The following is a 12,919-nucleotide window of genomic DNA, read 5'->3' on the forward strand; positions in this document are numbered from 1 at the left end:
AACAGTGTGACTATTTTTTAGAATAGCATGTGATGAATTGGCTTAACAGAATGTGCTTGTTTGGAATAAAAAATATACTTTTGAATGTTTTGTAACAAATGGCATAAACAATAGAGGCTTCTTGAGATATCCTAAGCAATTGAATGTGCACAGATATTCAAGCTTAGAGGGAAATGGCTAACCCAACAGAAAAAGTTACAACTATTCTATCAATGAAAGAACATTTCAGCCTGCTGGGAACTGGTTTTCTCTGGAAAGAGATAACGTTGTAGACAAAGAAGGCTTCAATACAGGAAAATAATATTTTCATCAAGGACAAAGTTCTGAAACTGTAAAAGTGGTTCCAGAGTGCTTTTTGGTGGACATTTTGGAATCCGAGTCAGCTGAGGAAGTGCAGTGTGTCTGACAGTATTCTAAAGAAAATGTTTATAATCTCACAGTAGTACTTGGTCAGCTGGTTTCAATAAATCTATCAGCAACTACGAGTATACAGTTGTACAGTTTGTCAGTGTGACATGCTGCTGTTAAATTCAGTTTAACATTTCTTAGTACAGTTGTCCTTCAGAATGGTTCTGTTATGTAGATGTTGGTCTTTTTTTTTTCAGTAAGGCTATTTGTTGTCAAAAATATTTGTCAGTTGTCTTATTCTTGAGAATTTCTATTGATGGCATTTGTGATCTGGCTGTGCGAATTTCAGGTCAAACCTTAAATAGCATTACAAGAACAAAAGACTAATATATTTGCCTATTTTATATACACTGTTCTTCCTCTTCCTAGCGGTGCTTAAGAATGTTTATTTTTTTACTTTCCCATCCCATAACCATGAGGCAACCTTGGTTATAAGTGAGTTACATGATTTGCTAAGTGCATTTGCAAACTACGCCATCGGGTTGACCCATAATTGGAGTTTTTTAACTTTTTAGTAGTGCAGAGGATTATCATTTATGTGAAAATAATGAAAGGGAGAAATAAGAATTTGCCATAAATGAGTCTGGGTTGTTAAATGCTCCCCAATAACAAAATATTAGAATGAGTATTCTGGCCAAGCATTTCCTAGTGTGAAGATCTGTATAACAAAAATTCTTTGTTCTACAGAGATGGCATCTGCCAAAAAGAGAAGGTGCATCTGGAAGCAGAGAAACCAACCATCAAACCTCACCTTTTCATCTTCGATTCATGAGGTGAGTCAGAGTGATCAGCTGCTTCGGACAGGACAGGCAACATCTTCAAGTTCTCATGCAGAAGGTATGGAAGTTTCTAAACTTTGCTGAAGAAAGTTTCTGAGGTGGTAAGGTAAAATTTATTTTTAAATATTTTGAATTGTGGATGTGTGTCACACACTACCTTGAAGCTAATAAAACTAAAGCATGACTGGAGCTAAAGAATAACTGTAGACTTAAATTAAAAGTACATAATTTTAATAATAATAAAGGTAGCGGATGAGATTAATGTAGCACACCCATTTGAAACTCTTTGTGTTCACTTTACCTGAATAGAGAGTAAAATTTATCTTCTTCTTTCGGCTGCTCCCGTTAGGGGTAGCCACAGCGGATCAACTGTTTCCATTTCTTCCTGTCCTCTGCATCTTGCTCTTTCACACCAACCACCTGCATGTCCTCTCTCACCACATCCATAAACCATATCTTAGGCCTTCCTCTTATCCTGTTACCTGGCAGCTTCATCCTTAGCATCTTTTCCCTAATATACTCTGCATCCCTCCTCAGCACATGTCCAAACCAACGTAATCTTGCCTCTCTGGCTTTGTCTCCAAACCTTCCAACCTAGGCTGACCCTCTAATATACTTATTCCTAATCCTGTCCATCCTCGTCACACCCAGTGCAAATCTTAACATCTTCAACTCTGCCCCGTCAAGCTGTGACTCCTGCCTTTTTGTCAGTGCCACTATCTTCAACCCATATAACATAGCTGGTCTCACTACCCTCTTGTAGACCTTCCCTTTCACTCTTACTGGTACTCATCTGTCACAAATCACTCCTGACACTCTTCTCCACCCACTCCATCCTGCCTGTACTGTCGTCTTCACCTCTCTTCCACACTCACCATTACTCTGAACTGTTGATCCCAAGTATTTAAACTCATCCACCTTCGCCACCTCTACTCCCTGCATCCTCACCATTCCTCTATCCTCCCTCTCATTCACACACATATATTCTGTCTTAGTCCTGCTGACCTTCATTCCTCTTCTCTCCAGAACATAGCTCCACCTCTCCAGGGTCTCCTCCACCTGTTCCCTAACTCTCACTACAGATCAGAATGTCATCTGCAAACATCATAGTCCACCGGGACTCCTGTCTGATCTCGTCTGTCAACCTGTCCATCATCATTGCAAATAAGAAAGGGCTCAGAGCTGATCCTTGATGTAATCCCACCTCCACCTTAAATGCATTCATCACTCCCACCGCAGACCTCACCACTGTCATACTACCCTCGTACATATCCTGTACCACTCTTACATACTTCTGTGACACTTCCGACTTCCTCATACAATACCACAACTCCTCTCTAGGCACCCTGTCATATGCTTTCTCTAAGTCCACAAAGACACAATGCAACTCCTCCTGACCTTCTCTGTACTTCTCCATTAACACTCTCAGAGCAAACATCGCATCTGTAGTGCTCTTTCCTGGCATGAAACAATACTGCTGATCACTAATAATCACCTCCCTTCTTAACCTAGCTTCCACTACTCTTTCCCATAACTTCATGCTGTGACTGATCAAATTAATCCCTCTGTAGTTACTACAACTCTGCACATCACCCTTATTCTTAAAAATCGGTACTAAAACGCTTTTTCTCCTTTCCTCAGGCATCCTCTCACTTTCCAAGATTTCATTAAGCAATCTAGTTAAAAACTCCACTGCCATTTCACCTAAACACTTCGATGCTTCCACAGATATGTCATCTGGACCAACAGCCTTTCCATTCTTCATCCTCTTCATAGCTATCCTTACTTCCTCTTTGCTAATCCACTGCACTTCATGATTCACTATCCGCACATCATCCAACCTTCTCTCCCTCTCATTCTCTTCATTCATCAACCCCTCAAAGTGCTCTTTCCATCTGCTCAACACACTCTCCTCTCTTGTGAGTACGTTTCCCTCATTGTCCTTTATCACCCTTACCTGCTGCACATCTTTACTAGCTTTATCCCTCTGTCTAGCCAATCGGTACAGGTCCTTTTCTCCCTCCTTAGTGTCCAACCTTTCATACAACTCTTCATACGCCTTGTCCTTAGCCTTTGCCACCTCTCTCATCACCATGCACCTCATCTCCTTATACTCTTGTCTACTTTCTTCATCTCTCTGACAATCCCACTTCTTCTTTGCCAACCTCTTTCCCTGTGTACTCTCCTGTACTTCTTCATTCCACCACCAGGTCTCCTTGTCCTCCTTCCTATTTTCAGATGTCACACCAAGCACCTTTCTAGCCATCTCTCTTACTAGCTCTGCTGTAGTTACCCAGCTATTCGGTAACTCTTCACTGCCACCCAGTGCTTGTCTTAACTCTTCCCTGAACTCCACCTCACAATTACCCTTTTTCAATTTCCACCATAGTTTCCACAAGAGAGTAAAATTTATCCTTAGCACTAAAAAGTCATGAAAGTAGATGACAGCACTTCTCTAATTGTTATACAAAATTTCGAACTGTGGCAGTTTCGCAATGTGAAATAGGTTGTACTGTGTTTTGCATGAAGTTTCTAAAAGGTTTTGATACTACAGTAACTCTTTTCAGGTCCTGATGCATTTTGGCACTTTATAAAAGAACATAGTCTTGTTTGCTAAGATAACTTGGTTTTAGCATTTTTTATTATTGTGATATCAGTATGAAACTGATTTTAAATTTTAAAAATCCTGTTGTCTATGATACCAGCGTGATAATTATTTAACTAGTACAGTGCTTGCACTAGCAAAATAATTACTTTCAGCTTCCCATTAAAATGAATGGGAAGCAGACCACAGAAGTGAATGTTCAAGCCATTCATTATCATAAATTTTCTGTTTAACCTCTCTGAGTTAGTAATAGACATGCATAGCCAATGAGTATCCTATTACTATGCATGCTAAGCATCCAGAATTGGTTGCCAAGAGCAACCAGTCTTGCTGGTTTCCCCTGCTGTGTCTAGTCATTTGACTCGAGAATGTTCAGAGGAGCAGATGCTCTGATCTTCAGTGATGGTTTCCTTTTGCAGGTGTGTGTGTGTTTAATGGTTTACTGGCAGGGGAATGGATACATCTGTGGACAGTGGTGGCAGTACATGCTGCCAACAGCACAATTCTGTCCTATATATTTTTTAATTATAGAGGTCAGTATGTGGCGAGTCACCTGTAGCAACAAGTTGAAATGCATTCTATTTATTCCACGTCTGGTGGTAACACTTCACAGGTGATCGCAAGAAGTGTGCATTAGTTGGAGGGGGGCATTCTTTGGATGAAAAGAAAGGGCAATTTGGTGATCACAGTGAAGTGATTGCCCCTACGAAGCCATGTATAATGCAAATGATTGAAACACAGACTGTGACAATAGCGAAACAAAACGTTACAGTAATAACATCCTATGGATACAAAGAAATTGGCTTTCATTTTGTGGGATAGAGAGGTTTTGTGTGTGTGTTTGTGTGTGTGTGTGTGTTTGTGTGTGTGTGTTTGTGTGTGTGTGTTTGTGTGTGTGTGTTTGTGTGTGTGTTTGTGTGTGTGTGTGTGTGTGTGTGTGTGTGTGTTTGTGTGTGTGTGTTTGTGTGTGTTTGTTTGTGTGTTTGTTTGTGTGTTTGTTTGTGTGTTTGTTTGTGTGTTTGTTTGTGTGTTTGTATGTGTGTTTGTATGTGTGTATGTGTGTGTGTGTATGTGAAAATATGGTACAAGTACATTATATGGGTTACCTAGGGGTCGGCTCACAATGAGTTGAAATTCATTACTGAGACCACTATGCTTTTTATTTTCCTCACAAACAAGCATCAGAAATGTGTATGTAAAGTATATGTTTTGCTTTTAAGGTTTGCTGTAGGTAAAAATTGAATGCAGTTACATGATCCATCTGAAACGGTCTTTTTTTCTGGCTGTATGACTTCTTCTTTGGGGTAGTCGTCTATGTGTGTTTGAGAACAACAATCTGAAATACATTACTATGGTCATTATTTGTTTCACTTTTCTCATAGTCAAACATCAGAAGTGTACATAGAAGGTGGCTGTCTGAGGTAAAAGTTAGAAGGCAATGCTGTATGTGAAAGAGTGGGCAGTCATATAGTCATTGTGGAATAAAAAATATATGGCTTTTCAGGAGACATTACATTTCTCTGGCAGCAGCATGTTTAGAGACATTATTATGACCAGTATGTGTATCATTTCTTATTGCAACATCAGACATGTACAGAATGTGGCTATCCTTTTTGAGAGCAGGATGATATTTACAGGCTCACTAGTATGGCTTATTTGGGGGTATTATATGTATCAGAGAGCCACATGACCATTTTATTTATATATATATATATATATATATATATATATATATATATATATATATATATATATATGTAGGTTTACATGGATTTGGTCATACAGCCAATTGTCGAACAGGCTGTTTTTCGAACTTATATGTCGAAGATTTAGATGTCGAACGGTCGGACTGTCGTATGAAATTTGAAATTCGACATTTCCGACCACTCTACCACCTAAACAAGCGCTACCATGGTTCAAAAAGGGGGGGTGTTTGGCGTTTCGACATAATTGTGTTCGCAATTATGCTGAACTGGCGTTCTGCAGTCGAACATGTGTTTGACAATTGGCCGTTTGACCAAATCAATGCATACCATATATATGTTGTCTTTTGGCTTTTCCCGGTCAGGGGTCGCCACAGCGGAACTCCGGTCCACTAATTATTGGTAGTTGATTTTTACATGCTGAGTTACCAGCCCTGACGCACAACCTTCAACAAAGGTACGCCCATTCACGCATGTCTCCACGCAGAAGACGCTCTAGCTGAGAATCGAACTGGACAGCGTCTTACTGTGAGGCGACAACGCTACCGCAGCACCACCACCGCTCATACTATATATATATATATATATATATATATATATCTACATACATGTAACTTCTCGGTTAGTTTGTGTACCATTTTATAAGTCTCATTCCACTGTGGAGAGTATGTATGCAAAGGGAGCTGATGCTTGTGCTTGCTGTAGTTTGAGAAACATGGTAACGATTCAGTCCCTATTTTGACTTTCAGGTCATCTTATTTCACATGTGCCTTAATGCAGATAGCTTTATGTTGAGTTTGCATCGAATGTTCACATTTTCACTTTCTTTCACAGAGGCTGAACACATCATTTATAAAATCATAAATTTGTTTTGGTTTTATAACATGACAGTGGAACCCACTATTTATTCCTGAAAGTGATGTTGTCTGGGACTTGAAATGCTTACAGAGAAAAGGGTGAAGCATTACAGTGAGTTGTAATTTTGCACTTACAAATTCAGCCCAACAGTTCTACTACCATTGTACCTTAAAGAACAACTTAACTATATTTTATAACTGAATATCTAAATTTTGTTAAGTATAAAAAAAAATTATAGAAAATATGTAATTGGTTGAGATATAAGTTTGTATTAATAGTTTCTGTCAGTAGGACTACACGGCCATTAGAATGCGCCAGGCTGTTAAAACTACATTATGTTTTAAGTTTCCATTAGCATATATAACTTTTACTCAAGATGACAGAATGCAGTCTGTGTTCAGAATTTGTTTTTATCATTTTCATTATGTCAGAAGTAAAAACTCATTTTTATTTCACTAGCCAAGGCAACATTTCTGATACTGTATATAGGACATGGTCTGCACTCTGTTTAGTGACAAAGGCAGTATGCTGCTATGTGAATCAAAATTGATATTGTAGTAAAATCCTTGGGGGGGGGGGGCAAGTGGCATTCTTGAGTGTTTTATGTAGAGGTATCGTATTAGAATTCCTTGATGGTTTCCATTAAGGAAGATCACAATTAAAAAAATATATATATATATATATATATCATACTTAAGAGGCCATGATAAGGTTAATGGCCCTCTTAAAGCCATCTGCTAAATTTTTAACCACTTTACTACAGACACCAGAAGACTTGTAACTAAGAATTTTTTTTCATGAGTGTTTTTTGCCCCCATGACTGCAGACTGTCAAGGTGTCACCATGTGGTGTTTATGACATTAGTTCCCAGTTGTGGGGAGTTGACCATAACCACAGAGGAGAGAGCCATCCTGAGGGGTGTCAATCAGCCATGATAATTGCTTTTGCATTTGCTGCCACTCAGTTACAGAGACATTTATGTTGGTTGTAATAACTCCACCTCCTGTGGAGATGCTGAGCAAATCATCACTCCTCAGGGCTCAGAATGCCTTTCCCATGAATGGATGCAGACTACTAAGTGTTCACTATGCAAGCTACCACCCACTGGTGGCTCAACAAGCCTAATGCCTGCCTTCTCCCAGATGTCTGCTTTGTCTGCTTTTCTGCTCTGTAAATCATAACAGACCAAACAAATGTAACATGGCTGTGTTACTCCTTCTCCCTTTGTTGCATATGGTGGATGTTCTTCATGCTTCACTGTTGCAGTCATTACATTTGGGTAATCTGCTGGCAGGTTACCCTCACTCGACCTGATTAACAATGTCTTGGGTCCTGCGTCGGTTGCTGTCCCTTCTTCCATGATGTCAGGTCATCAGGGGTATAAAACATGTAACCAACACCATTGCATCAGTCTTTCTTGCCGTGCGGTGCCCGAAGCAGAACCAGTTTGCAAGTGCCCATCGGCCGACTCCTGAAATTTTCGTTTTCAAGTTTCAGGACTGAAGTCTACAACTTAAAGCTAAGTACCCCATTGGGGAAAGTTTTTCTTTCTCCTTACCGATGTCAGTAAAAGTTAATAATTGCATTACTTGTGGAAAGCAAATACCTCACAAAGATTTTCATTCGTACTGTATTCTTTGCCTAGGCCCTGACCATGATGTGCCTTGCTGTCGGTTTTGTGCTTTATTTAATCAGTGCACTATCCATTGTTGGTACATTTTTGCCTCTAAATATTTCGGTTCTCGGTTTAATTATCCAGAAATGTCGTCGTTTAGCCATCCGACTACCGGGATTCTGAAAAAACGCAAAGATAAGGACAGAAACAGGCCGCGGAGGTCCAAAACCGCCGACGATGCTTCTCCTAAGCCAGATGCCAGTTCGCCGGTACTCAGTGAGGTGCTTTTGCAGCCCCTGATACCCGCTACTTCTAATTCACAGGCCTCTGCTGAGACCCATTCGGAGTCCAGTATGCCGCGAGAGGCTTAACCTATGGAACCCGCAGATGTCTCTACCTTGGATGGGTCCGGAGCCGCTGTGCAGGCACCGGCTTCTGAGGATGTATTCAGACCTACAGACTTGCATATTAAATCAACTCCACCTTCATTACTAAGGCCTAAATCTCGATCTATGTCTACAAAAATGATGCCCATGCCACATTTTCAGGCCCCTATGCCTAAAAAACAAATGATCAAAATGGCTGAAGATCTAATTACTCTAATCAGGGTAGTCAATCACCCCCCTCTAAGAGGCCTAGGGCTGAGCTTGATTATGAATCTTCTGATCAGGTTTCTGTTCCTTCTGAGTCTTCTAATGACCTGGATTTGTCCATATCTACTTAAGAGGATTTTTCTTTTGGGGAAAATTTACATACCTTAAGGGAGCATTTCCACTGGGAAAGTCAGGAATTTTCTAATTCAAAAAAGAGGCTTGGGGATTTCCTCCTCCTACCTCAGCATAGGCCCTTGGCTATACCTCCTGTACTAGACATTGTTGATGATGTGTTTTCGGAATCCAGTATGGCCCCCGATTCCCTGCCTCCGGCTCCTAGTAAACCTGACAGATACTACAGGGTTCCTGAGTCCCACAAGTTTCTTTTTAAAAATCCTGTTGCAGATCCAGAAACCATTTCTCAGAGGTCCAAGGGCATTAAGGCTTCTACTGCTAAAAATCCTACCCGTTCTGATAGAGACTCCAAGGCGCTGGATATATGGGGTAAGAAGGTTTATACTTCTGCAACCTTGGCAATCAGGGCTTTAAACTGCCAATTTCATATGTTAAAATATCAACAGCATATTATTGGACTGCTTAAACAGAAAATGATGTTGATTCCTGACTGTGTGGAAAATAAAGATTTACAGGACTTATTGCATTCTGCTGAACATGTTGGAAAATATACTTTGCAATGTGGTTTTGATTCTTTAGAGGCCTGCAGGGCTGCTCTTACTGGGTCTGTGTTTAGAAGGCATGCTTGGCTTAAGGAGTAATCCTTGCCTGATCATGTTAAAGTGAAATTGTTGGATGCTCCTTTAAATCAGGATCATCTGTTTGGCAATAAGGCTGAAGAAGTTCTAAAAAAGATGGAAGATAAAGCTAAATCAATGGAAACTGTTAAAGATGTCTTACAAGTGCAACCTCCAAGATTTAGTAGGCACTGGCCTACTAAGAATTAGCTCCTTCCAGATCCTCTCAAGCCAAACCCAGACACACCAAAAGCACCAGGTTTCAGTCCCAGGGGACTCTCAGAACTAAGCAATGGGGGGCCTCCACTTACAAATCTGGAAATAACAAGACACTCCCCTATGGTAAACAGTCTCAGTGACTACCTTTTAAAATTACCAAGCACTTACCTTTTAGCTGCCCCTTTGGGGGGAAAGATTGCTCTTCATGCAAAGAACTGGGAACTCATAACCCAGGACAAATGGGTTTTAAATATAGTGTCCCAGGGATACAGATTTCATTTCCACATGTTGCCAACACCAAACGGGTGGCCAGACCTGCCCCCAAATCAGTGGGCAGAAGCTCAAAAACAAGTACTTTCCCTCTTAAACATGGGGGCTATTCAACCAGTACCAGAAGAGGAAGAGGGACAAGGTTTCTATTCCAAGCTTTTTCTGGTACCCAGAAAAGACAAATCATGGTGTCCAATTCTGGACCTGTCTACTCTAAACACCTTTCTGGACATTCCAAAATTCAAGATGCTGACTCTTTACCAGTTACTTCCTATGCTAGGCAAAGATGCCTGGTTGTCAACTCTAGATATAAAAGAAGCATACCTGCACATCCCAATTGGGGAATCTTGCAGAAGATACCTACGGTTCAAAGCAGGCTACTTGCATTATCAGTTCTCTGCACTGCCCTTTGGCTTGTCTACAGTGCCCAGGGTATTCACAAAGTGCCTGGCTCCAGCTATTGCATTTTGCAGGCAAAGAAATATTTAAATATATCCATACCTGGACGATTGTCTAATTCAGGCAGAAAACCAGGGCATACTTCTAAATCATCTAGCGTTTGTAAAAAGGGTTCATACGTGTCTAGGGTACACCATAAACGAAAATAAATCACAACTGGTACCCTCTCAACAGATAACATTCATGGGTGCAAGCTTGAATACAACTGCCCAGATGGTTTTTCTCACGCCAGAGAAACAAATTCATTTGGTAACTTCAAACAAGTGGCCACAAAAATCCTGCTATCTGCAAGACAAATACTGCAAGCCTTGGGGTTCATGGCCACCTGCTTTCTTCTAATTCCATTTGCAAGACTGCATATGAGGAAACTACGGTGGTACTTAAAAGGTCTATGGAGTCAACATTGTCACAGCCTGGAAACAGTGATTCCTATCATACCTTGCCTATGCCTGGAATTCCTATGGTGGGCAGAGGCCTGCCACCAGAACAAGGGACTGCCATTCTCGCTACCCCCTGCCACCCAAACCCTAACTACATATGCATCAGACTATGCATGGGAGGGCTCACCTGGCAGGGAAGTGCATTCAGGGCAAATGGAACCCAAATCAAACGCACCTATATATCAATCAAAAAGAAATGTTAGCTGTACAGAATGCTCTGACGGCCTTCAAGGGCTACATTCTTCCAGGACAACTAATAGTAAAGACAGACAGCACCACGGTTATGTGGTACATAAACCAGCAGGGGGGTACACATTCTTACCCCCTCTGCAGACTAGCCATGGCATTGTGGAACACAGCCTTGAGCTACCAAGTGCACCTACAAGCTCAATTCCTGCCAGGAAAATTGAATACACTGGTAGACGGACTAAGCAGAAATCTCATGGACCCACATGAGTAGAAACTGGAACCACGAGTTTTCAACATCTTGACAAGCAAATGGGGGGGCCCAGACATAGATCTATTTGCCCCCCCCCCCCAGAACCACCAGTTGGACAAGTTTTGCCCAAGGACTCCCCACAAAGAAGCCTGGAAAGTTGATGCTCTGTCCTTCATCTGGAAAAACAGTCTACGCCTTTCCCCCTCTGCCTCTGCTCTCCAAAGTTCTGCTAAAAGTCAAACAGGACAAACCAAGAATTATTTTGATTGCTTCAGAATGGCTATGCCAACACTGGTACCCACTCTTGTGCAGTATGTCATAAATATCTCCATGGCACCTGCGTCAGACCCCTTCTTTGCTGACTCAGCAGGAGAACCAAATTCTGCACCCTCTGCTTCCAACATTGAACCTTGCAGCCTGGCTAATCACTATCCTTATCTTCCCTCAACAAACCTGTGATGGATGTCATCTTGGAGGCGAGAAGGCCTAGTACTAGAAAATCTTATGCTGACAAATGGAAAAGATTCTGTGCCTGGAACCAATCTTTAGAGATGAGCACAGCAGCGCCCAATTTACCTCAGATTTTGCAATACTTAACTGAGATGCTTCACAAGGGCCTGTCTTTTTCCTTTATTAAAATCCACGCTTCAGCTATTTCAGCTCACTATAACACAGAACCACCCCTCTTCTCTCATCCCCTGCTCAAGCAGTATCTCAGAGGGGCAAAGAACTTGAGACCACCCAGGAGAGCTCCTACCCCAGCCTGGGACCTTAACTTTATTTTGGAGATGCTCACTCTGCCTTCTTTCGAGACAGCTGCTACTGCAGACTTAAAATTTCTTTCTTGGCAAACAGCCTTCCTTTTAGCAATCACTTCAGCTAGAAGGATATCTGAATTGCAGGTCCTTATGGCAGTGGAACCTTTCATCATCTTTCATGCGGACAGGGTATCTCTGAGGACCAATCCATCCTTCGTGCCCAAGGTGGTTTCCAGTGTGGCTCTTAATCAGTCCATTCATTTGCCAACCTTCTTTCCCAACCCACAGAACAAAGGGAAACGGATTCTGCATTCCTTGGATGTGCACAGACAACTTAGATTCTACTTGGACAGGACTAAATCTCGAAGAAAATCTGAACAATTGCTGGTAGCTTTTGCTGCAGAGGCAGAGAGGAAGGCTGTTTCAAAACAAACCATTTCTAAATGGATAGGCCATTGCATTCATTTCTGCTATAAGCACCATGGAAAACCTATCCCCCAGGGGATGAGATCTCACTCCACCAGGGCTGCATCTACTTCTGCAGCCTTTCTTAGAGGTGTTCCTACCAGGGATATTTTGGAAGCTGCTACCTGGAGTTCTGTACATACTTTCACCAAGCATTATCATTTACCAATTTTCTCTAAATCCAGAGCTGGCTTTGCCACTGCTGTCTTGTAGGGCCTTATAGCTGGTCCTAATGCTGTATAAACTCCTCCTCCCAACCATAGCTTTGGGAATCTACCTAAATGTAATGACTGCAGTAGTGAAACACGAAGAACATTGTACAGTTGTGTACACTTACTATAAATGTAGATGCTCGAGTGTATTATTCACTGTTGCAGTCCTGGTTACCCTCCCTGCAGCCCCCTAATTTTCTCTGGCTATACCTCTACTTTCTTTTACTATGCTTAAAAGCCTTTTTGGTGTATTTGCTTTTGGTTGGAGGTATATTTTTGTTTTTTTAATTTTATTTGCTCCCCATTAGGGGGGCACCTGACATGTGGGGCAAGAAAAACTGATG

General features: G+C 41.4%; 1 protein-coding gene across 2 annotated transcripts in view; it reads left to right on the forward strand.

Moving 5' to 3' along the window:
* The window catches only part of POP1 (POP1 homolog, ribonuclease P/MRP subunit), a 1,346,230-nt gene that overhangs the window by 14,090 nt on the left and 1,319,221 nt on the right, over positions 1-12,919 (forward strand). For both annotated transcript variants that reach the window (XM_044065635.1, XM_044065636.1), the window contains exon 2: positions 1,096-1,245. In XM_044065635.1, the coding sequence (XP_043921570.1) occupies positions 1,098-1,245 (148 nt within the window). In that variant the 5' untranslated portion in view covers positions 1,096-1,097. The remainder of the gene's footprint in view (positions 1-1,095; positions 1,246-12,919) is intronic.

Source organism: Protopterus annectens, chromosome 3.part0 (assembly GCF_019279795.1).
Source record: "Protopterus annectens isolate FY-2018-M chromosome 3.part0, PAN1.0, whole genome shotgun sequence".
Lineage (NCBI taxonomy): Eukaryota > Metazoa > Chordata > Ceratodontiformes > Protopteridae > Protopterus > Protopterus annectens.